Here is a 26,971-nt window from a genome sequence, read left to right as displayed (position 1 = left end):
GAGACAACCTCACAGCCTAACTTCTCCTGCAGCCCAATTCCTCCAACAGGAGTTGATCCCAAAAGCATTCCCTAACCAATGTCCTATACGGTAATCATCTCTGAGTTTGCTTTCCAGGAAGCCAGACAATATGCTGAACACACACACAAAAAAAAACTGGAATGAGGGATAGTGAAGTATGGCCAGGTAACAGTATTATTTGGATTGTCCTTTTTTCAAGGTCAAGTAAAATGCAAATCTGGGGGAAAAAATGAGTTAACTTTTTTAAAGGGCAATAGGATACCCAACAGATGTCCAATATTTCCTTTTTCCTTAGCTGTATCCCCCTACATCACACAACCTTGTCTATATCAGATTTGCTTTTGCTTTAGTTAGGATGGGCAACAAAATGGTATTTCAAAGTTTACATCCTTCAAATTCAAAAGAATGACAGCCACTGAAACATTCTATACTCAGTTAACCCAAAACACCAAACTTTCAAATGCATACAGGTTTTAATCTGTCAAACTTTTAAGTAAACTTTTCTTGGACAAGTTATCAAGTAACATCTTAGAAATTATTTTTTTAGCAGAGGGCAAACAAAAAGGAATTACACCATGATCCACTCAACTTGAATAATACAAACTATACTTTATGCAGTAAACATTCATTCCAAGTTTTTCCTATAAATACAAATATGAGAAGAGGTAGCATTAAAATTTCCATATCACCAGTCTTACCTTGAAACACACAAAAAAATATTAAGGCTCAGTGATAAGTAGCTAATTTCAGAAAAGCAGAGGTGGAAACGGATGAGTGATAAAAACAACCATTTGGGAGGTTGAGGCGAATAGATCACTTGAGACCAAGAGTTTGAGATGAGCCTGGCTAACGTGTACAGATGGTGGTACACATCTGTAATCCCAGCTACGTGGGAGGCTGAGGCAAGAGAATAGCTTGAACCTGGGAGGCAGAGGCTGCAGTAAGCCAAGATCGTGCCACTGCACTCCAGCCTGGGCAATAGGGCAAGACTCCATCTAAGAAAAAAAAAAAGAAAGAAAGAATAAATAAGGGGACAGACGTGAAATCATCTAGCACAGTGCCTGGCACATCAGAAGTGCCCCTGTAATGTCCGGTAAATCTGAATCACTGCTATTTTTTAACTGCAGCTCTTTCCCACCCATCCCCATTTCCTCTAGGGTTTTACTGGGAAGCAAAGAAAAGAGGAACCTAGCCAATTCTGAAGCCCACTCTAGGTCAATAGTTTGCATGTAGCTCATTTAATAATTTTAACTCCTATTGTGTCTAAATTTATGTTTGAGGAACCCAGGGGTGGGGAAGGTCACAGTTTTACATTTTTTAAAAAGGTGTGTTGCTTTCCCAAAGAAGCACTTCAATTCTGGCTGGGCATGGTGGCTTACGCCTGTAATCCCAGCAATTTGGGAGGCCAAGGCGGGTGGATCACCTGAAGTCGGGTGTTTGAGACCAGCCTGACCAACATGGAGAAACCCCATCTCTACTAAAAATACAAAATTAGCCAGGTGTGGTGGCACGTGCTTGTAATCCCAGCTACTCGGGAGGTTGAGGCAGGAGAATCACTTGAACCCGGGCGGCAGAAGTTGCAGTGAGCAAAGATTGCACCACTGCAAAAATCCCCACTAGGTATTTGAAAAAGGGTGTTAAGGCCAATGTTACCCACTTTTCCCAGACAATGAAAAAATCTTCAATGATTTGACTGAAGACTTATTTAAGTAGAATGAAGGAGATACTCATACACCTGATGAAAAGAAAAAAGGTAACTTCTCCCCTGATAATGACCATGCAATGGTGGCTCCACAGTGACCCACTACATCATGTATCAGGGCCATCTTCCTCAATTTCCCTCATAAAAATAATACCTGCTTGCTGTAAACTACACCAACGAGTCACCTGTGTCACAGCCCGTTTCCCATTTCTCTTGCCCTAATTCCAATCCTCAGAGGAAGGTAGGGTAACCACATAATTCACCATCCAAAGCAGTTCACCAAACACTGAAAGAGGGTACTATTAATAATTACACCAGAACAGGTGTAAACCGGATATTTCCCAAACAAACCCTTCTGAGAGGTAGCCACAGGTAACAGGTCCTTGTTATTCCAGACCTTTTTTTATTTTAAGGCACACACAAGCACACCCAACCAGGTCAGCTGTAGCTGTGATATAAGAATGGGATCATCCTATAGCTGCTGTCTCTTACTTTTTTCATTTAATATATCATCATCTGTTTACACGTCAGGACAGAGATCCACCTCACTTTTTTAACTGACTACAGAATAAGCCACTGTAGGGAGATACCATATAATTTTTCAACCACCCACAACACATATAAGCCAACTTTAAATTTTTGTCTTTACAAGCAATGCTATATAGAGAACACAGCCCCACATATATCTTTTATGAGTTTGAGTATTTCCAGAGAATAGGTTTCTAGTAGTAGAAAGTCTAGGTCAAAATGTTACCATTTTTAATAGGTTCTTCTCCATACTTTCCAAAGAGGCCTTATCAAATCATTTCAAAACCAAGAGTTAACACTTTTGAAATTCTGCCAGGGTGGTAAAGGACACATGCTATCTCATTCCATCATTTTCTTACATGTTCACTCAACTCAAGACACTCTGGGTCCATGGTACATTTGGAATTTTCCTGCTCCAGGCCTTTGCTCCCAGTGTTTCCTCCACTGAGAATAACATTCCACCCCATCTCTATAAATATCCTACAGACAAATACTACCTCCCCTTTAAGGCCAGTTCTAACTCTAACTGACAACAAACCATCTTTACGTGATCTTTTCCTTCTGGGAATGCCCACAGCACTGTTTAATCCTGTGCCACCACCATCCCCTCACCCTGCATCCTCTCCCAGACCAGACAGGGTGGCTCATGCCTGTAATCCCTGCACTTTGGGAGACTGAGGCAGAAGGATTGCTTGAGCCCAGGAGTTCAAGACCAGCCTAGTCAATATAGTGAGACCCTGTCTCTACAAATAAATAAATAAATAAATAAATAAAAATAGAAATGCAAAGACATAATACACACGTACTAATTGATAAATTAAGACAGCTATGGTAAATCAGAGTAAGCTTTGGATATATAAAAGACCTGGATATAAAGCCCTGGCTCTGCTGAGCCCAGAAAAGCACCTTATGTCCTGCAGGCGTCCATTTCCTCATTGATAACTGTGGACACAGCCAACCCCCTCCCAGCCTGGACCTGGTTTGTTTCCCAGTTTTGCCTACCATTAACAGCAGTGGAAAAAAAATCTTAACTCCTCTGTGCCTCAATTTCCTCCTCTCAAAAATGGGAATGATTATAACACATTTCATAGAGATGATTGAGAAGTAAATGAGTTGATAAAAAGCACTTCTAGCAAAGGATGGCATACAGTAAGGGCTACGTATATGCTAGATATTCTACAGCTATTGCCTTAAAATAACAATTAGATGAGATTTTTACAATATGCCAAAAAGTTTATAAGCAATAAATGTCTAGTGGCTTAATTTTTATCCCATTCACACTGGAATAATCAATAGAAAGAAAAATTGACCAAACCACACAACTACCCTGACATAAAGTTTATTGGAAAATGTCTATACGCATTTTCTTTCTATCTGTACATCAATCATTCTAGAACACTAAAGACTCTGGGATCATTTAATTGCTCTATCATCATTTGTAGCTTCCTACAGAGTGGTGACTAAATTGAGACTTCAAGAAATCGAAAGGAAATAACATGAGGACATAAAGACAGTATACTTAGAATGTGTTTCTATCAAATATGCTCCACATAATTTGGTCCAACAAATTCAGCTCTATAAAATCTCAAAGGAGGTAGCAGTGCCAGGAAAGAAGATAAAAACCCAAAGTGTTAAACAGAAGTGTTTTGAGTCAATTACGAAGTCTATTCAGCGCCTCCACAAGCCTAGAATCAAGTGATCAGATTCAAAGGAGGAAAACTGACAAACTTAATATGGTAATAACTATCAGTTATTCAGTGTTGCCTTTGCTCTGTGTTCCATGCCGAGGGTTGACTGCATCATTTCGTTGAATCCTTGTAGCAATCATATAAGATACGTGCTCTTATTACTGCTACTTCACAGAAGTAAAAACTTGTACCCAAGGCCACATAGCAAGGAAGCAGTAGGACCAGATTTGAACCCGGACTACATGAAATTCAAATCCTGTGCACGTAATTACTAAGCATATAGCCTCCAAGCCAGAAAGGTGGAAGGGTTGACTGGGTCAAAGCTGATGGTGGGACTAAAGAACAGCTGACAGGCCGGGCGCGGTGGCTCAAGCCTGTAATCCCAGCACTTTGGGAGGCCGAGACGGGCGGATCACGAGGACAGGAGATCGAGACCATCCTGGCTAACATGGTGAAACCCCGTCTCTACCAAAAAATACAAAAAATCTAGCCGGGCGAGGTGGCGGGCGCCTGTAGTCCCAGCTACTCCGGAGGCTGAGGCAGGAGAATGGCGGGAACCCGGGAGGCGGAGCTTGCAGTGAGCTGAGATCCGGCCACTGCACTCCCGCCCCGGCGGCAGAGCGAGACTCCGTCTCAAAAAAAAAAAAAAAAAAGAACAGCTGACCAATACACACACCCTTTGAAAAGAAACAATGAGGACATGTTGCTAGCAAGGCTCTACTCTGGCAATATGTGCCCCCAGCACCGGAGCTGGAGACGTTGGGTAAGTGGTGCTCCGGAGAGACCCAGGGAAAGTCAGGCAAAGCTGAGCAAGAAAGAAAAGCAGAATGGAGGAGGCCACGACATCAAGAAAATCTGACTCCACCTGCTTCCGAGGGGACTGGGAAGATAAAAGTCAAATAGGAAAAGGCAGAAACAACCCAATCTCCATCAGCAGATGAAGGAGTGAGCAAAATGCGGTACACACACAATGGAATAGTATTCAAACTTTAGAAGGAAGGAAATTATGACACGCTGAAGCGTGGATGAACCTTGAGGACATTATGCTAAGTGAGATAAGCCAATTGCAAAAGGGTAAACACCGTACGATTCCACTTATATAAGGTATCTAGAGTAGTCAAATTCATAGAGAAAGAAATTTAGAGGTCACCAGGGGAAAGAGGAATGGGGGATTGTTAATGGGTACAGTAGGGGAAGATGAAAAAGTTCTGGAGATGGATGGTGGTATTAACTGCATAATAACCTGAATATACTTAATGCCACTTAATTGTATAATTAAAACGGTTAATTTTATGTTATGTATATTTTACCACAATTTTGTTTAAGTCTCACAGAACCTTGTTACGTTCATGAAGTGCCAAGTTGCACTGCCAGGAACCCCAAGGAGAAAGTAGGAGTTAGTCAGTGCGGGAAGACGCAAGCACCTGTGTCTAGACACGCACAGGGCGCGGCAGCAGATGGAGAAACAGGGAAGCTCTGCGCTGCAAAGAGCCAGGCTCACGGCAAGGCACAGACGTCTCCCTTCCAACGGAGCATGCAAGGAAGGGTGCCTGGCCTCAGCTTTCTTCAGACCAAACTCCAGGAGGTCACCTACCCTTAATTCACACAATAGTACATCACAGCCTGAAGGGGATCCCGCCACTTGTCACCAGGCAAAAATGCAGCCTCCCGGCAAACACCAAGCTGGAGGAAACCCACCGCTGTCACTTAATCTGCTGTGAAATCTCAGGCAAGTAACAACTTCCAAGGCTCAGGGTTCTGACCGCTAAACTGGGGAGGATGGTGCCCACACTTCACGGCACGTGCTGAGGATGAAGGATGGTGCACGTGTGGCCCTCAGTGCAAAGCCTGAGCAGAGAGGCACCAAATCAAGCTCTGCTATTGTTGTCATCATCTGTATGACTCTACTCTCCTCGGTTTTCACTCTCATACATGAAGCCCAACAGCCAGGTGACAGGACAGAGTGGGCAGGTGAGAGCTGGAAGCCATCCCAACTTTGAAAAGAAAGGACTCTTAGGCAAATACAAGGAAGGAGGAGGAAAAAGGAGGAATGTTTGACATTAGAGTAGTCAAACAATGAGAATGCCGAGAACCAACATGCTGAGAGAAAAGGCAAACATCTTTACTCTTCTTTGGGAATTAATATCTGTAAATTGCTTTGTCTTGGACTCATTTATTTTTCCTCCTTTGATCTTGGTCAGAGATGGGGTCCACAATTTTTGCTGGTTGTGTTTCATGCATACACAACCAGGAGACAAAGATAAGGAAGGACACTTTGGTGTGGGGAGGGGGTGTGTGTCTGCACATGCCAATTTAATGTTGTTTACTTTTACAAGCCTTGCTAGAACAAAATACCTTTAACCTCCACTACACCCTCACCCCAACACACACACGAGCAGCCCCTGCATATTTTCACACACATAACTTTCTGCTACCACCAGGGGATGTAAAAGCAGACTATTTTCCTCCAAAGACTGACTGCCTGGTTAACAGCATTTGGCCATGCTCTAGTCCCCCAGAGGTGACATCCCATTCTCTACCTTCCAACCAGGGTATTCAGTGCCAGGAGTTAAACCCTGAGATTCCAAAATTCTGAAGTACTAGGCTAAGTGGCCTCCAGCCAGGAACAAAGAGCCAGGCTTTTTTATATATATATAGATGCAGAAACTGAGGCATAGAGAGGTTAAGCAAGTGATCAAGGTCACACAGCCGGTAAGGGGCGGTGATGGAATAGAAAATACAGCAATGACCACTGTAACCACTAAGCTATCTTGCCTCATGTGGATCATGATCACCGCCCCTTGTAGCAAGGTTCCAGGTGGACCTGGTACAGCCTTTGGTGGTCACTGATGGACTGGTGACCCTCTTTGCAGCCTTCTGAATTCTGAGTGCTCAGGGTCTTAATCAGTCACTTGAGTTCTGACTCTTGCCTCACTCAGCACAGTATGGCTTGGTCTCATTACTTACCTCCCATTCTCCTCTTTCAAGTCATTGCTTGTCGAGTTTTGCAAGAATGAGAACTGGTTGTCTGATCACCTCTTGCTCTTCCCTTTGGGAAGCCACAGTGTGTCTCCATTGTTCCCCAGTACTGTGCAAGGCTTCCGGTTAATTCTCATATCTTCCCTGAGCCACATCCAATTGGAAGGCACCTACCCACCCCAAGAAGGATGCCATCTTGATTGGTTCATTCACTCACACATTCATTCCACAAATGTTTATGCTGCTCAGCTGCCAGGTACTGCCTGGCCATAAGCAGAGTAGAATATATGCATTATGGATCAGCTTCCTGCTCTCAAGTGATTACACTCCACTGGAACAGATGATAGGCAGGCTAACTTCAGATGGTGATGAGAGCTAAGAATAAAATAAAGTGAGCTCAGGAGATGGTGAGTGAACCTATGGGGAGTTCTGTCAGAACTAGAAGGCAGGGTTTCCCAATCTTGCTGCTACCAGCATTTGGGCCAGATAACTCTTTGTTGGCAGTGGGCTATCTGGTGCATTACAGGATGTTTACAGTACCCCGACCCCTACCCCTCTATATACCAGTGGCACTTCCCAGATGTAACAATTAAAACTGTCTTCAGACATTGCCAAATGTTCCCTGGAAAGGCAACATGACCTCAGTTGAAAACTGCTGGTCTTGAATACTATTTAACAGCACAGGCTCTGGAATTAGAACCAGATTAGAATGGTAGTTTACTAGTTGTGAAGTTAAAGCAAATTACTTCACCTCTCTAAGACTTGGTGTCTTCATCACTAAAATGGGTTAAATTTTATCTACTTGCAAAGTTGTTACAAAAAAAATAATAAGATAGTGTCTGTGGAGTTTGACAAGAGCTCAGGTAACCAAGGATCAATAAATGGGAGCTGTATTTTTTAACTCATCAGGTCAAGTTCAAACTCATATCCAAGGACTCCACTCTTGCATCATCGATACTCAATTGCAATTAAATTTCCCATGGCACCTGTCCAATTTGACCTCTCTCTAAATCCACCATCCCATTGGAGGTAGCCGTCAGAAGTGGGGATCAGTTGATTACTTGACCTGGTATCTATTCCATGGCTTCTCTCAACAGCACCTCCCGCTTCCTTAGGGAACCATGTTTTGCTCCCTGTGCAAGTCAAAAGGCCCAGATAAGGACTGACCCCACCCGTTACTGCTAGTGGGCACCAATTTGCATAAGCATCAATGATTAGGGATTGCAGAACTAAGGCATTCAGTATACAGTACATGACATTCCTCTGGGTCTCTCTATCCCTGGCTGTGAGTAACAAGGCATATCACCCCTGTCTGCCACTGTTATCCATCTGCAAATAAAAGCCATCTTGGCCAGGTGCAGTGACTCACACCTATAATTCCAGCACTTTGCAAGGCTGAGGCAGGCAGAGCACTTGAGCTCAGTTTGAGACCAGTCTAGCCAACATGGTGAAACTCCATCTCTACTAAAAATACAAAAGTTAGCCGGGCATGGTAGTGCATGCCTATAATCCCAGCTACTTGGGAGGCAGAGGTAGGAGAATCACTTGAACCTGGAGGTTGCAGTGAGCCAAGATCACATCATTACACTCCAGCCTGGGTGACAGAGTAAGGCTCTATCTCAAAAAGAAGAGCCATCTTGAGGCTCAAGACAGAAGGACAGTGAAAACAGCAGCTCTGAGAGAATCAAGGCTGTCCATTACAGACATGTAGGTTGTATCTTCACAGGTAGTGAATACAGACTAACGGCAGCTCTAAAGCAAATTACGGAGAAACTGGACCCATACCCCAACTGAGCCATACCTGAAGCTCCATCCTTCTGAAATTCTAAGTTATATGCATCAGTTCATCTCCTTAGCTACCTAAGCCATTTGACTTGCATTTTTGAAATTAATTATAACCAAAAGCATCAAGCGATACAACAGTTTATATAACCTCGGGGTAACAGAGTCTCCCACCCTGCATAAAATACTCAAGTTGAAATCACTTTTCAGCCATCCATTATATTCCCTCATTACAGGTGCTGGAGACAGAGCAGTCAACAGGAGAAAACATTACCCCTAACCTACTTCACCTGGGACAATTAGCACACTACCATATGCTGAGCTTCCTTAAGAAAAATGTCATCGGTAAATGTACTGATTAAAAAGAAAAAGGCCAAAGGACACTAAAACATGATCTACCCCAAGTTTTCAAAGTTAAGAAGAATCAACCCAAAGTGTCACTCCAACCTTGTCTTGGAGCAGCTGGATGTGACACCAAAGGTGTGTAACTGTCCTCACTATTTGTGGTGGCACTGTCTTCTGTGCCATTCAATATGGTAGACACTAGCCACAAGCAGATAGATTTTAATTTAAATTGTGTGTCAATACAATGTAAAATTCAGTTCCTCAGTCACATTACAGGTACACAATTGCCACATGTGGCTAGGGAATAAAATATTGCACAGTGTAGATACAGAATATTCCATCATCACAAAAAGTTCTATTGGTCAATGCTGTCTTTCCACCGGAGTTCCCTTTCTGCCTTAAAAGGGCAAGTGTGGTACAGAGGAAAAGTTCCCTCTAAATTGCAAGACTGATGCTAAGACTCTGAAACAAGACAAGACCTTCCACAAATACACATGTACACACCTAGCATTTGCCTCCTTGAATAACTTGCAGCTCAAATAACTCAATTTGTCATTCTATTCTTGACCGCCTCCCACAATCAGTTCATGCGAGTGTACAGTGGGGTCTGCTACCATCACTTATTAGATAACTGGAATTGAAATGGCCAATATTTTAGAGCCTGGAGCATCAGATGGAGGACTTGCCACATTCAGCCAGAGCACCTTTGAACACTGTGGATTCTCAGAGCCCACACCCCCAGGATTCTAATCCCATAGGTCTGGGCTGGGGTTCAGTAATCCCCATGTTTAACAAACATCCCTGCCTGATTCTATGTAAGTGGCTGTTCTGTGGACTACTCTTTGGAGTTGGAGTATCAGGACTGTGCTGAGCAGGGAGACATGAGTCAGAATCACTAATAAAGCCATGCCCCGGTGACCATAACTTGAAAATTCTCCCAAGTAATTCTGATATACTTTCCGTTCACTCAAATCCAATGTGTGGGGTACTGTGTTCAAAGTTGATGATTTTCTTCAAGAAGCTGTGCCTGCAATCTGTTAGCAGCCATCAGGTGAATGTAAGTGCCTGGTAACAGGTGCACAGGACCGCAAATTTCCCATGCAGCCTTTTCCCGAATGTCTCTTTCCCCTCTGGAATTCAGGCAACAGGGTGACTCACCATGTTTTATTAAACCCCATGGAGAAGCTCCTTCCACCAAAAAAAGCCTCCAATCATTACAACCAGCTATCTTATTCCCATTAATGGCTTCTTCTCACAATTATCTTTCTTTGGGATAATTTATTTCACACAGAATATCTTGAGCTTACATTTTTAGCTAAAATGTCACAGAAACAAATTCACATTGCTTAAGAAAGCCAGGGCCTTTCTTCCGTATGGCAGTATTTTCCCACGGAGTTGAAGAGACATAAATAGGCAACAGCTACATGAATTTTTCCTTTGCTGGGCATCCTATTTTCCCAATTTTTCCCTTATAAATAATGGTATGTGTATAATACATCAATATTGAGGTAACACTTTGTGTCTTCAAAAGTTTTCAATTTTTAATTTTAAAAGAAAAATAAATGTATGGGATTAATAAATGTGGCTCGTAGATTCACATAGGCAGAAGCCAGGGCATTTCCTTGGATGTAGGTATCCGAAACAACAGTCTCATCTGCTGTCCTTACACTGGAATGAACAATTACTGGGGGTTTTTTTCCATCTTTGCCTAAACTCAAGATTCAAAGTCCCAAATTAACCCATAGCTTTTGGACACGTGTCAGCCATTTGAACATGGAATCTCATTGTCTCTGTTACCTATTGCCATTATAATGCCACATAATAAACCATCATGAAACCTCAGTGGCATATAGCAATACGCATTTATCACATATGCATCTAGAGTTCAGTTAGGGTCAGCTAGAGGGCTCTGCCAATCTTAACTGAAATAAAACAGGTTTCATAAACACTGTGGAAATACTTAACTGTGCATGTGCACTGTGACACGGCTAGACTTTTTAACAAAGACCAAAGCACAGAAATTGAACCTGGGATCACCCAGCCTGAAACACCATGGAATATAAGCTTTTTGTGCCACATTATCCTTGAGCATTTTATAGTAGCAGACAGAAGTCAAACTTCACGCCAAGCGAGGGGGCTTCTGGGTGCTCCAAAAGCAGTGACCACAATGAAGGAAGTGGATCGGGGCATACAGTAGTCTAAACTTGAAAACTCTCCTAAGTTGCATCTCACGTCAGAAGTTCTGTATTACATATAGAATATCCTGTGTAAAATTTGAATTCCTAGATAGTCTATTGGAATGTTCCATTCTGATATGGAAATGGAGGGGGAAAGGGGACTAGAGAAGGAGAGAAAAGACACACAATACAAATCCAAACGAAGTAAGATTTTAACCTTGCATTGGACTTTTGCTGACAATTTTATAGTTTTAATTTAATAGAGGACCTTTCTTGGCTCCTTGATAGAAAAAAAAAATGCACTGACTAAATTTCTCATCTGAATTACCTGAATACCTTTCCTTATCCTAGTGCAGCAAACCTGGTGCCCGACATGAATTATGCAATGCAGAACAATCTATTATGCAAGCAGGAAAGCAAGAAGGGCTGCACTGGTTTGCAAAAAAAAAAACAAAAAAAACAAATTCTACCAAGTAATGCTGGCACTGAAAAACAGATGCCTACCCGTCTTAGAGGTTAATCATGTTCTAACAGTGTCTACTCCTGGGGTAAAGGTTAGGGTCCCAATGCATCTATATAGAAAGTCCAAACAAGTTGTATGATTAGGAACTTTCCTGCCAAATTTAAAATCTCCCTAGACGGTATACGTAAACTTCATTCATTCTTGTTGGTAAGGCTACACATTTCACAATAAAATCACTTCAGGGCAGAGAATAGATTCTATTCCTGTTTAAGAACTCAAATTCATGTGAACATCAATTTCAAGATGTGACTGCACCCAGTTCTAAGACACGGCAGACCAGGGCTCTGGGACAAAATATTCCAAGAATTATGATCAGCTGTCAAAATATACTCTCTCCCCAGCTCTTCATAACTTGAATTGGAAAGCTGTCACCAGCTGGGCCTCAAATAAACCTACATGGACTATAGTGCCAAAACAGACCACTTCCAGAATGTACTATTCATTTCAACACACATTTTTTGACCCTTTTTGTGAGTTGGTCAGTATCCTGGGCCCTCAGAACATAGAGAAGAGTAATGCAACTACTGCTTTTGAAGAGATGAAGTATGAGAGAAACCAAGTGAGAGACAAATATATAAACAAGGCATTGCAAGCTTGTCATCTGAGGACCAAATATGGCTCCCAGATGTGTTTTGTTTGGTTCACCCTTTTTTTAAAAAAAAGAAAACTTTGAACCAGCACTTTAAAACTAACAAAGTTCATTTTAAAAAAAAACAAAAACAAAAACAAAAAACAGACTTCTGGGTTCTCTTGAAAACCTGAAAAATCTAGACTACAAACACTGGGCCAGTGTTCCTACATGGCGGCAACAGGCCAAAGCAGAACAGCAGCTTTTCCCATTGAACAAGATAAGCCCTTCCAGGTAATCCCAGTCCCCACCACTCCCTAATGGTCCTTTAAAATACTACTCAGTATCCAGCTGGATACTGGGATTACACATCTGTAATCCCAGCACTTTGGGAGGCCAAGGCAGGCGGATCACCTGAGGTTGGGAGATCCAGACCAGCCTGGCCAACATGGTGAAACCCCGTCTCTACTAAAAATACAAAATTAGCTGGGTGTGGTGGCACATGCCTGTAATCCCAGCTACTCAGGAGGCTGAAGCCAGGAGGTGGAGGTTGCAGTGAGCTGAGATCGTACCACTGCACTCCAGCCTGGGCAACAAGAGTGAGACTCCATCTCAAACAAACAAAAAAAAAAACTTACTACTCAGTATCTGACTTGCGATGACCACCATAAATAAACAATTCCAGTAGAAGGTATTATCTTTACAAGCGAGAAAAGTGAAAAACTACAGGACTCTCAATATATAGCCAGCAGGGATATAAGTTAATATATTCTCAGGGGGCAGAGGGGGGCCGTAAAATGATGATGGATACCAAAAGTCTTAAAAAGAAATAATTTGGCTGGGCGCGGTGGCTCAAGCCTGTAATCCCAGCACTTTGGGAGGCCGAGACGGGCGGATCACGAGGTCAGAAGATCGAGACTATCCTGGCTAACACGGTGAAACCCTGTCTCTACTAATAATACAAAAAAAAAAAAACTAGCCGGGCGAGGTGGCGGGCGCCTATAGTCCCAGCTACTCGGGAGACTGAGGCAGGGGAATGGCGTGAACCCGGGAGGCGGAGCTTGCAGTGAGCTGAGATCCGGCCACTGCACTCCAGCCGGGGCGACAGAGCAAGACTCCGTCTCAAAAAAAAAAAGAAATAATTCATGTGAGCCAACAGTTTTATCTCTAGATAACTATCCAAAGAAAATATCTGAAGATGTTCCCTATAATGTATGTATGAGGATAGTCATCAATATGTTAAAGAGAACTGAAAACACTCTAAATGTTCATCCTCAAAGTATGGCTTATTATATTATAAAGTAACCAAAAATAAATGCTGCAGTCACTGAAATAGTCAACTTGATCTACATGTAGTATTTTTTTAAAGTCCATGATTGGCCAGGCATGGTGGCCCACGCCTGTAATCTCAGCACTTCGGGAAGTCAAGGTGGGTGGATTGCTTGAGCCCAGGATTCTGAGGCCAGCCTGGGCAAGAGAGTGAAACCCTGCCTCTACCCAAAAAAAAAAAAAATACAAAAATTAATTATCTGGGCACGGTGGCACCGACCTGTGATCCCAGCTAGTCAGTAGGCTAGGACGGGAAGATCGCTTGAGATCAGGAGACAGAGGTGAGCCAAGACCATGCCACTACACTCCAGCCTAAGAGACAGAGAAATAAGGCTCTGTCTCCAAAAAAAAAAAAAAAAAAAAAAAAAAGCCATGATATGCTGTTAAGCACAAAGAAAACTCCCCACCCAAACAGCATGTACTATACAGTCATATTTTCATAAGAAAAAGCCCCCCATCTTCAAAAGTATATGTTTGTGTTTGTGTGTGTGTGTGTGTGTGTGTGTGTGTGTGTGTGTGTGTACATCTGGATAAAAATAGTGTTAACACATGTATTTCTCTGGGGTGGGATTATGGGCAATGCAGACATATTTTTCTGCCATATTAACATATTTCTGTATTATATACAGTGTTTAAATGAGATAAAATTTAAATTTCACCAGGAAAATACATAAGCTGTGGAATCACAGACCAATTTTAGATACTGATTGATAGTCATATAAGGTCACAATACTATTTAAGTTTTTAAAAGATTAGAAACCAAAATCTAGATGCCTACGCTTTTTATAAAATAAAATTTAAGAAAAAAAAAAAAACAAAAAAACACATGCTGCAATACCGGAGAACGTTTTTTTTTTTAACAACTTGATCTTGAGTTTTGAATTCTTAACCAACTCACACAGACTTAAACAGGCTGATAGATGGAGGAGGAAATGAACATGCTCTCCCTATCAGATGTAAATTCGAACGCTTGGCCAAGAATCCAGGTGGTAAAATACTATTTAAACCAGGCCAGGGTGGTACCTTCCACGGCCACATTACATAAGCAACAGGCGCAAGCAGATGCACACATCTGGCCAGAATAAAGGCCCTCTAAGACCTTCAACATAATTAATTCAATATTTTTCTCTATAGTTCAAAATGCTACAACAACTGGCAGACAACCATCTTAAATCATCACGGAAAAGTCAGACATATGGCTAAGTATATTTAATATGCCTTAAAAATAAGACACGGATTTTCAAGCCAACAAGATCTTAGACAATTTTTTTTTTAATTTTGCCTACTCATTACCCTCAAAAAGAATTCAATTCAACAGATATTCCTGAGTACCCACGGAGGGCAGAGATTACAAAGATCCATAAAACAAGGATGTTGCCTTCAAGAAACACATAATCTAGTATGGGAGACAGCTGGGCAAAACTATAGTTACAAGGCACCATTGTGAGTCTGTGAAATAACGAAGTGCATGGAGGATAGAGAGAGGGCACACGGGAGGAAAGAATGGACAGCGTTGGTGAGGCTGATAAGAGAGAACAGGAGATGGCGGCAATTAAGCAGAATTGCTTGGAAATATAGAGCAACACGCTGTTTTTTGGCAGGAAACACTTTGGGAACCCATTTTTCATTTGTAAGACTATTTTCTGTGGGGTCACCAGACATGTTGTACTGTCTCTCTGGCAGCAAAAGGTCCAGCCTAAGACCGGTGTCTCTACATTGACACGGGGGCTCCAGGCTATGGGGTAGACACATTTCTTTCTTTTTTTCTTTTCTTTTTTTTAATCTTCTTTTTTTTAAAAAAAGAGAGGGTCTTTCTCTGTCACCCAGGGTGGAGTGCAGTGGTGCCATCATAGCTCACTGCAGCCTCAAACTCCTTGGCTTAAGCAATCCTCCCACCGCAGCCTCCCTCCCTAGTAGCTGGGACTACAGGCGTGAACCACCATGCCCCTGCTGTCAAGACATTTCTAACGTGGAAACCTAGAGTAAGATTATTGGAATCAGGTTGCCCTGAGTTTGAATCTCACCTAGGTCAGCAGTCAGGGACCCAGGAGAACCTGACCTCTCAAGCTAATTTTCTTACAGATGAAATGAGAATAAGCTCATCTACCCAGGCAAACCCTTAAGCTGGGTTTAAGTGATAGATCAGAGGAACAATAAATAATAGTTACAATTACTAGCGTATCCCTCCTAACTCAGATTCCCAGAATCAAGCATGGAGTCATGCCTGTAGAGGGGCTTTCTCAACCTCAGCCTTACTGACATTTTGAGTTGGAAAATTCTCCCTTGTGGGGCTGTTGTGTACACTGTGGGGTGTTCAGCAGCGTCCCTAGAGAGCGTCCCTCTCTAGATGCCAGAACCAAGCCTCTCCTTAATTGTGACAACCAAAAATAGCTCCAGATGTTGCCAAAGGTCCCCTGGGGCGCAAACTTGCCCCCAGCTGAGAATCACTGATTCAGAGGCACTCACTGACATACCTCCATTTCTCAGCTGAAAATATCACAGCTGGTGAGGCACGATGGCTCACGCCTGTAATCCCAGCACTTTGGGAGGCCGATGCAGGCAGATCGCTTGAGCCCAGGAGCTTGAGACCAGCCTGAGCAATGTAGTGAAACCCCATCTATACAAACAAACAAACAAATAGCCAGGTGTGGTAGGTGCACGCCTGTAGTCCCAGCCACTCAGGAGGCTGAGGTAGGAGGATCACTTGAGCCCAGGAGGCGGGTATTGCAGTGAGCTGAGATTAAGAAAAGAAAAGATCACAGCTGCTAGTAGGTAGGCATTTCAATGAGCACCACTTAAGAGCCACGCAGGATACTACAAGTTTTAAATACATTATCTCATTTAATCCTTACAACCACCTTATGACACAGATAACAGTCTCATTTTCAACTGGGAGAACTGATGTTCTGGGAGGCTAACCTGTCCCTGGTCTCTCAGCAGGGAAGTGGGAGGGCCTGGATTTGAACCCGGGAGGTCTGACTCCAAACCCTTATGACCACTAAGCTCCACTGCTTGCCCAGCCATTCCTGATGTAGGAGCCCAGACATCGTACCCGGAAGATGAGAGGACCACAGAGTCCCATTCTCAAGAATCATCGATGATGGAAAAAGCCTGCCTGGAACACCCAAGAACTCGCCCTCCCTCCACACTACCACAACCAGCAACCTGTGGACAATCATTAAAAGCAATTCATCAACAGGGACAATGTGGGAGAAGCTCAGGCAGCTCAAACCTCCGTGAGGTCCAGAGGCTTCCTTCCTACTTGTCTGAACTAATCCAGTCTCAGCCTTTCAAAAAGACAGCATCTGAATCAAGCAGAAAAAAAGAGTGTTGTTTTTTTTTCTAGACTTGAAAAGCTCTCCAGAGAACTGTGCACTGCTATCTCCATCTCTCAAGAGAGTCTTTCTTCTCTCCTAAGAGCTTTCAAATGGGGAACATTCAAACAATTACAGAAGCCAACATTTATTGAGCACTATGTGCCAAGCCCTGTGTCATATGGTTTACTTTCTACTTTTCCATCAACCCTAGAAAGTAGGTATCATTATTATCCCCATTCTCAGAGGGGGAAACCTGGCTCAAAGAGGTTCAGTATCTTGCCCCAGAACACCCAGCTAGTAAAGTGTAAAGTCTGCCTCTTCACCCAAGCCAATCTTGTGTCCAAAATCTGACTCCATGACACATCAGTAAATTGCTATTTGTGGATCATTTTATGAGCGGTACTACAGTCCTGTTGACACTATATATAGCAGTAATTTTGAAACATGGCTTACAATCAGGGCATGATCGCCTTTTAATTGCACCATCGTGTCCCTGTCCATAAAGAGAGCCTTGGGTCTTGTCTCATAATGGACTAAAACATTAGCCTTATTGTAAGAAGCATAACTGTGGCCCATTAAAGGGACACACAAATGCCTCTGTCCGCAGTAATGGGGTTGATACCTTAAGCCATGAGAATGTACTTCTCTTATGTAACTCATTCTCATGACACTGGAGATGGTAACAGAAAAAGTCTATACACACAGCCAGAAGAACCTCTCAGTCTGTTTAGAGGTGAGAGAGTCTGCAAAGTTCCCTGACATACTCAGCATGGGGCTGCCTTAGACACACAGTGCTGACCTGCTCTTTAAAGCACCTCCATTGGCCTCCTTGACTCACTGGTCTCACTTCTTCCTTCCCCTACTGGAGCTTCCTGGGAGCACCTCCCAGATAAGCCCTGTGCATTCAAATCCTGATCTAGAGTCAGCTGCTAGGGATTCATGTTGGTGGGGGGGCACACAGGACTGCAAGTGGACTGGGGACAATGACTTGGCTAAGTAAGGGATGCTGTGCGCAGACCTGTCCCCAACTCGACAAGATCATCATGGTGACTCTAGTAGCCTCAGGTCTCCTGTTTGCATCAACCACCTGGTAACCCTTGTTACCGTCATTTCCCAAATCAAAGTAACCTCTGAAAATCAGGGCACTCAACTAATTTTAAAGTCAAGGACCTCTTCCACGCAGGGAAACCTAAAATTGGACTATTCCCTCCCCTTCTTGACAAGAGACCAAGGACCCACATGTTCTTGCTTATAAACCCATAATATTAAGACCAACTGAAGCAGGCCAGCAATGTTCACCGTCTTTAAGAATATTCCTGGATCAATCAGCTAAGCTCTATTTTAGCCCCAGCCATTGACTGTAAATGTCAAATTCTTACCAACTTTAATGTGATCCATCATGAATCACCTAAATTTTCAGACACTTCTATATATTTACATTTTCAGAGGTAACAGACCTCAGGAGAGATTTATTCTAGCTCTAAATTTGACCATAAACATTTAACAAATACCCAAGCAAGTACTAGGCACCATGCGCTGTTTTTGCTTCTAGGGCTACCGTGGGAGAACAAGACAACATTCCTGCCGTCTCACAGCTTACATTCTAGAGAAGAAGGTAAAATAAGAAATTTACTTATGGTTAAGTGATCTACATACTATGGAGTAAAATAAAGCTGAAAGAAGGGGAACAGGGAATGACACGTGGCAGTGGAGTTATGGTTTTCAATAATGTGCTCACAAGAGGCCTCACTGGGCAGGTGACATTTGAGAGAGACTTGAAGCTCAAGAGATAGCAAGCCTGTAAGATGATTAGGTGGGCACTAGCAGGCAGGACAGACAGAGAGAAGTAAAATCCATAGGGCAGGTCACGGACGGCCTTGGAAGTCACTATAAGGACTTTGGCTTTCACTCGGATACAGAGACTACAGAAAGGATAAATAATGGATTATTCCATTATGTAATTATTAAGCCATAAAAAGAGAAGATTACCATTTAATCATAAAAGACACTGTCCAAATTACATTTTCTAATTTTGCTACATGCCTTCAGAAAAGTTGACATCCAGAACACATTAGACTCTCCACAGGACACTTTACTAGAAAGCAGAGTCAATATGATAGGCCAATCCTTGACATCCGTGGAAGCAACAAAATGAGTTCATAAGAAATACTATATCGATGCCGACCTCCACAGGGGTGCAGTCTAGCAATGTACCAGTGTGTACTAGGGATTTTTCAAGGTTACAGATCTCACATATGAGCTGCAAAAACACAGGCAGGCATGCAGTAACCTACTTTTTTAGGATGTGAATGTCAGCCCTTAATGAATTTGACAGCCTTTATTCTCAGTGTACACAAAATCAGTATATCCTGTTACATGTATATACAAACTCAAGGAAAGGGCCACTAACACTGAGAGTGGTGTTTTGCATTAAATAACCCTCGTTTACAAAGCAACATCCTTCCCGTAAACCCTTGTGGTAAGGAGATGTCAGAATGTTTTCTCTTATAAACCACTTAATACTCCTTGGTGGATATCATCAGTTCTGCCATCTAAAACCAGCTGGGTAACGAATGCCAAGAAACACGGCGAGCCAACTGTATGCCATCGCCACAGAAGGTCAAGTTAATCTATTTTTAAATAACACAGCCAATGGCAAGGGGTGCCCACTGGAAACAATGGACAAGTTGGGTTGTCTGTCCTTGCTTCATTTTTTGTAAAAGCTGTGCAGTGCTCCACAGTGTAACCTAAAAATATCCCTCCAAGAGTGCTCTTTTGGCACCAAGAACAAAAACAGATTGATTTTTGAAAGTTTAAGTTAAAAAAAAAGACATAAACACAAAGTACAATTTAAGAGTGAGAGGGCTAAAATTGGATTGTGTTCTGCAGCAAAGATCTGATTTGCTATTAGACAAAAAAAAAAAGAATAGTACACAGGGACAACGCTGCAAGAAAACGGCGGGAAAGAGTCATTTTTAGGGATGATGACACAGGTCCCACATCAACAACACAAAAAGTCCTCATCATCCTGCCTGCTGAACATCTGAAATTTCACGTTTAGAGGCTCACTTGTTAAACTTCAGTTAGATTCAACAGGCAGAAAGACTTGAATAGGATTCATTAATCCTTGTCAGTCATTTATAGCCCAGTATAAATTATCAGACACAGAAAGCCAGCTAACTGGAAGATCTGGTGATGAGAAAGTGAAGACCGCTGGATCCTAAACAAGAAGTAAAAGACAAATTGAGAGAAAGGGAGGAAAGATGTTGCAAGTGGCCTAATTGCACTTACCTTCTAAAACAATGGAATAATCATTCACGCATCCAACCAATTTTAGTGAGCACCTATTATTTGCTGGGTCTTTTTTTAGGCACTGAGAAATACAGTGGTGAACAAGAGAGATAAGCTTCTTGTTTTCATGGAACTTCTATTCTCATGGGAGGAGAAACAGACAATAAAGAAGAAACAGGGCCCAGTGCGGTGGCTCACACCTATAATCCTAACACTTTGGGAGGCCAAGGTTGGCGGATTGCCTGAGCTCAAGAGACCAGCCTGGGCAACATGGCCAAACCCCGTCTGCACTAAAATACTAAAAATTAGCCAGGCATGGTGGTATGTGCCTATAATCCCAGCTACTCCGGAGGCTGAGGCACCAGAATTGCTTGAACCAGGGAGGTGAAGGTTGCAGTTAACCGAGATCGCATCACTGCACCCCACCCTGGGCGACAGAGGGAAACTCCATCTCAAAAAAAAAAAAAAAGAAGATAATATGAGATGGTGTCGAGGTTATGAAGGTACCAAACAGGGTGAGGGAATGGCACTTTACTCGGGGAGCTATCTTTTGTATGTGTGTGTGAGATGGAGGTCTCACTCTGTCACCCAGGCTGGAGTGCAGTGGTATGATCTTGGCTCACTGCAACCTCTGCCTCCAGATCTCAAGCGATTCTCCCACTCTACCTCCCGAGTAATTGGGACTACAGAAGTTCGCCAACACGTCCAGCTAGTTTATGTATTTTTTGGTAGAGACTTCGCCATGTTGCCCAGGTTGGTCTTAAACTCCTGAGCTCAAGTGATCCACCCACCTTGGCCTCCCAAGGTGCTGGAATTACAGGTGAGCCACCGCAAGGGCACTACCTTATATGTGGTCAGTGGTGTGCAGGGGCCCGCTCACATTGGCTTGGGAATGGCAAGTATATGCATCTCTTCCCAACTCCAGCTATGCTATAAATCAGGGTCTACCCACTACCAGAACTGGTGGTTAAGCATTTAGCAGCACACCAGAAGGAGGTCACTGAGGAGAAAGAAAAAAGCCCAGAGACTCATGAGAAACCAAACAACTCTGAGAGACAAGGCCCTGTGTTTTAAAATGAGAGTTATTGTCATAAATTCCAATGAATCAAAACAACACCAAAACAAAAAACCACACAAAGAACTATATTCAACAATATGTGATCACAATTTCCCTCAATACAGTGAGGAGAAGGGTCTGGTGGTGGTTTGATTTGGCTTTTAAATTGTATCCCTTTTATTATCTCCATACTGCCACACACACAAAAAAAGTAGAGGGATAGTTATAGTTCCTGGGTAATTTGAAAACCCACAAAATTCACCTGGAAAAATATGTAAGCATGACCGGTAATACACCACTTTGGGAAGCTACAATCATACCATTTTAAACCTTTAGAGTCTGGGTGATTCATGGAAACACAGGATTTCATGAGCACAAATAACCTGAAGAGGCGCACCCACTTATTTTTGGCATAGAGAAATTTAGGCTCTAAGAATGTGACTGGCAGAGCTTATTCTAGAACCCAGGTCACGTGCGTCATCCGATGTCATCTTCTCAATTTTGGTCTATACCCTAGAACAGTAGTTCTTAAAACTGAGTGAGCATCAGAATCCCTTGAGGGCTTATTAAAACACCCCATGGATGTTATCCCACCCAACCCCAACCCCATCCCCCACAAAGGTTCTGAATTGGTAGAACTAAGGTGAGGCCCAGGAATCTGGATTTTTACCCAGTTCCCAGGTAATACTAATGCCACTGGTCTGAGGACCTCACTTGGAGACCTACTGTCCCAGGAATTGGGAGCACAGGCTTTGGAATCAGACACAGCTGAAATGCAGCTCTACTTCTGCCACTACCCCTGGAAAAGTTATCCAAATTCTCTGAACCTCAGCTTCTAACATCTGAGTCCAGTTGTAAGGATTGAAAAAGAGAATGCCCACAAAGCATCAGCTTAGCCAAGCGCCTGTTATATTCTAAGGCAAGATCTTAATAAATACTAGTGACATCCTATATCCTGTATCACTTTTCCCAAGCATACACTAGAACCACTAAAATTCAAAAGACAAACAAAATCAAAGATTGGCAAAGATGTAGAGCAACTAAAACATTAATAACAGCTTTATTCATAATAGTAAAAAATGGTAAATACTCCAAATGTCCATAAACAAGCAAAAGGACAAAGTGGTATGTGTATACAATGGAATATTACTAAACAATAAAAAAAAGAACCAAATGAACTATACATGCAACAACATGAAACCTCCAAAATATTTTGTTGAATAACAAAAGCCAAACACAAAAGAGTATATACTGCATTAGTTCATTTTTATGAAGTTTAAGACAAAACTATTCTATGGTAAATCTATGGTGCAGGAGGAGGGGGAAATTAAATGGACAGGAACAGGAGAAAAATTTCTGGGGTAATGAAAATGTTCTCTATCTTGATTTGAGTGATTAACCTGAGGGCATACATTTCTTAAAACTCATCAAATTATATATCTAAGATAAGCATTTTACTATAGGTAAATGATACCTGAATACACATAATTATATATAACTTTGTAAAGGCATTTTATGACAAAGGACTGTCTTCTCCATTTAAAATGAACCAACTCCAACCTGGCAGAACCACTGAGTTTGATTCCTGCACAATCCAGTCCTGCTGCAGACAGTTTTGGTCCATGTACCTTTCCAGAGAACTGCCATGAAGTAGAAACAGCAGAATTTTCTCCCACCATGTAGACAGTATCCAGAGTGACCTGTGTCCCTGGGAGTGGCTAACTTGGGATGCAAACAACACAAAAGTAGTATTTTTCTTTACCATATACCAAATATGAGCCTACGTGATATGATTTTAAAAGCCACAGTAATGAAGACACATTAAGAGCAATTCTATCATACAGTCTAAATCATATTCTCAACATGGAAGAGGCAGCAGAAAACTGGTGAAATGGTTTCTAGGGCCATCTTTACTGGTAATGAAGACGTCAGAAGATCCAACTGTGCCTGTGTAATTATTACATGAAATAGTCACTTTCAGATTGTAATGAATTCCAGGCCATTCAGGTTTCCCAGTCAGTATATTTCTATCCCATTACAAGTAGATTCACATACATACATACATACACACACACACACACAAACATACACACACACTCACCCCTGCCGTGAACAATTCGTGCACACAGGGTGAAGAGAGCTAACACTTCAAGACACTACAGTTTCCTTTGAACTCAGAGGTGTCTGATTCCAAACCCACTTGATTATCTCACCAAGCCTTCTTAAACTCCATGATGAGAGCCCTGGGACATCACCTCCCAGATATCTGGCAAGTAGTGGAAGGAAGAGACACAAGCCCAGGCAGCATCTTGCACACTGCAAACATTGCAAACCAGCCCCTATTCAGGACCCGTTAGACACTCTGAGACATCCCAGTAGTTGGGCAGGTACCCTTGCCTGTCCTTCCTCCACCCTTTCTCCAAAATGATCCTCAACTGAGACCTGCAGCTGCTCCCATCATATGCCTTCACACAGTATTTTCTCTACAGCTCTGTCAAGTCATAATTATCCAGGTTCCTGACACTAAAAACTAGTTTCAGAAATAAATAGCTGCTCAAAATCAATTCAAGCATAAATAGCTAATCTTTATGGAGCACTTACTATGTACAGGCACTGTTGGGTGCACTTTCCATGTGTTAGGTTATGCAATATCCACAGGAAAGCCAGTGTGAGGAAGACACATTGTCAGGCCAGGAAAGGTTTTGAACCTCAAGCAAAACCTGGAGAGATATGCCAGGAATGAGGCACAATCTCTCCCTTTAATGAGCTTACTACCTTGTATGGAAATGAGGACCTAACTGTGAGTTCACAGTAAGTAAAAAACCACAAGATAGACATTAAAGGAACCAAAAGGAGGAAGAATTTGTTCATCCTAGCAGGATTCTGGAAGGCTTCTTGGAGGAGGTATCCAGGTAGAGAATAAAGTCATAAATGCAAGGAGCTTTCCATAGCTAAGTGTCAGCTCCTCAGCTCCCAAAGCTGCTAAAAGGCCAGGCTAGTCCCCCGACCCCTCCTCCATTTCATCTGGTACACGCCTGTTTCCAAGAGAGGACCAGCTCAGCCCAGCCCTTCCTTTGACACAGTCCTCCAGCTGCTGCCTGTCCTTATGGAAACACATGGGAACTTTTCACCACGTTCAACTTCACTACCTCCTTTGGTGCTTTCACTAGGGAGAACCTGCGTCATGGCACCTGACTGCACAAGGGAGCCCTTTAAGGACCTCAGTTGTTCTCCATTGGGTTGACATGGGGACAGTCACTTGTCGGTACCAAAGTGAGATGTAAGGGACCTACATCACCAGCAGCCACCAAATGCATCTTTTAAAAGGCCTCTACAGATTTTTGAGAGAGGAATTTGCTTCCACTCCCTCCTCAGGAATCAGCCCCTCCAATCCTGTAGGGTCATCCCCCCACTCCTTCCTCCTCCGTACTTAAGGCTCTGCAGCAAGAGCTCAAACCCTCGGTTTTGGCAACTGTGTGACCTTGCGCAAGTCACTTAACCAATGTCAATCCCAGTTTCCTTATCTCTAATATGGGGTATATAAGAAGAACTCGTTCATAGAACTGTTGTGTATCGGAGTGAGATAGCGCAAGTAAAGTATTTTACACAGAGCCCGGCATGGAGGAAGCCAACAATGAATACTACCTTCATTTTCATCATCAATAATGACGATGATGGTGGTGGTGGCAGGGTAAACTGGGACCCGATTCGAGCTAAAAGCAAACACCCCCTCCCCCTCTCCCCCTCCCAAGTCTATGGCTGGGCCACGCGGTGGAGACACATGCGTCATCTCGCTGAGGGGTGAATGCAGGCTCTTTTGGCGGCGGGCTCAGAAACAGCCAGGCAGTCGTGTCCTAGCTCACCTGGAGGGGACGCGAGGTGAAGCAGATTTTCTGATGGGGGAGGTCCAATAAACTACAGACCCTCTCTTTCTGTATACTTTGAGTCGTGGCGAAAGAACGCCAGCTGCATCCCTCCCCCAAGGAGCCAGGACAGCGTCCACCATGTCCCTGACTCAGTTCCCCAACTCTCCCTCGGGTGCAGGCGAGACTGCACTGCACTTGGTGGCGGAGATAACAGGTTGGCCAGCCAGGCCTGGGAAACGTCCCCTAGCTACCTTGGGCAAACCCAGCCCCCTCTTCAAAACGCAGGTGGGCAGACAACCCCACAACCTCGCAACAACTTTGTGTATTTCACCGCCACCACAAGGCGCACGGCCTCAACTTCTCTCCACTGTGCTCCGAGGAGGGAAGCGGGAAATCGAGAATGAGGGGCAGCCCACAGACCGCCCTCCTTTTCTCGGGGCGCCCCCCAAAGGCGCGCCCCGCCTTACCTTGTCTGACGGCTTTGAAGGTGACGGCCTCCTTGCAGCTGTCGATGACCCCCAGCACGTCATAGCGGGGCAAGCCGGACACCCGGACCCCCTGCACCTCCAGAAGCAGCTCCCCTTCGCCCAGCCTCGGGCCCTCGCCACCGCGGGGAAGCCCCGCTGCCTCGGCCGCCGCCACAGCTCCGACGTACGGAAACTCCCCGTGCTCCGCGCCTCCCAGCACCGTCACCCCCAGCTCGCCCTGGGGTCCCCGCTTCACGGTGCATTCGTGAACCCTGCTAGTCCAGTGGTTCTTCTTCTGGATCACTTTGGACATGATGAGTTACACCCCTCCTCCAAAAAAAAATAAAATAAAACGAGAGACAGGTGCCCCCCACAGCACGAGCCCCCAAGCCTCCGCTGGTTCATGGGAGAAACATCTCTCCCCAAATAACAAAACAGGAGAGAGAAACTTGGCAGCCTCGCTCCCCTGCACACGCTCGCGCACTCAAGCCATCATAAAACAAACTTTCTGGGCTTCCCCGCGAGCCCCGCACAGGCGCCCGCGAGCTTTGTTTGCATTCCGGTGCCTCTGGGTCCACGTTCCAGCGCCCGCCCGTGCTCTCCCGGACCAGAGTCCACTCTGCGCCGCTCGGGTTATTTTTTTTCCTTCCTTCCTTTCTCTCTTGCCTTTTACAAATGCGGTGCCTCCTCTTTGCCTCCCGCCCAGCTCGCCTCTCCTCGCGGGCGGGCTGTTCCTGAAGGCGAAGGAAGCCCTTCCAGCCAGTTGCCGGGAGCCCTGAAGACGCGGTGGCGGGGCTGGGGGGGAGCGGGACGAGAGGTAAGTGCCCGCGGCCCCTTTAAGCAGATACAAAGGCTCGGCTTGTTTTGTTACAGTTCATTCTATTCCGCGCCGCGGAGCGCAGCGGCCGGCGACCGGAGACGCGCGCGCATGCGCCCCGCGGCCGCCAGCCGGCCGGCCCACCCCTCCTCTCCTCCCCAAAGGGAGAGAGTCCAACGTGCTTCCCGATGGGTCCTAAAACCGACCTGCCGGGAGCCGCCAACTCCCCCCAAACCTTCCTGAACCCCTCTCCTCCCTCCTCTTCTTTCAGTGCCCTGGACTCCGCGGATTCCTTTGGGACTGGGGGGCCGCGCACGTGTTTTACTCCAACTGTTTGCAACTTTTGAAACCCGGGCAATATGGCTTTGGCATTTGAAAAACATTTCAAACAGGTGGGGGTTGGGGAGGCTGCCACACTCACCCTGGCGCTCACACTCACGCACACGCGCACGCACTCGCGCCGGCCCTAAGCTTCCTAACCGCCCTCGGCCAGTGGCTGGCCAGGCTGTCGGTC

The 26,971-nt window shown here is 44.1% G+C and overlaps 1 protein-coding gene across 9 annotated transcripts in view; it reads right to left on the bottom strand.

Moving 5' to 3' along the window:
• Window positions 1–26,570, bottom strand: part of MAGI1 (membrane associated guanylate kinase, WW and PDZ domain containing 1) — a 685,858-nt gene extending 659,288 nt beyond the window's left edge. For 6 of the 9 annotated variants that reach the window (XM_031935182.1, XM_031935183.1, XM_023200351.2 and 3 more), the window contains exon 1: window positions 25,641–26,570. In XM_031935182.1, coding sequence (XP_031791042.1) covers window positions 25,641–25,953 — 313 coding nt within the window. In that variant the 5' untranslated portion in view covers window positions 25,954–26,570. The remainder of the gene's footprint in view (window positions 1–25,640) is intronic. The other 3 variants (XM_023200345.1, XM_031935184.1, XM_023200363.1) reach the window with 1 other exon arrangement.
• Between the last annotated feature and the right edge of the window lie 401 nt (window positions 26,571–26,971).

Source organism: Piliocolobus tephrosceles, chromosome 2 (genome assembly GCF_002776525.5).
Source record: "Piliocolobus tephrosceles isolate RC106 chromosome 2, ASM277652v3, whole genome shotgun sequence".
Lineage (NCBI taxonomy): Eukaryota > Metazoa > Chordata > Mammalia > Primates > Cercopithecidae > Piliocolobus > Piliocolobus tephrosceles.
The sequence above is the reverse complement of the archived record's forward strand: the minus strand, read 5'-3'. Positions and strand labels throughout refer to the sequence as shown.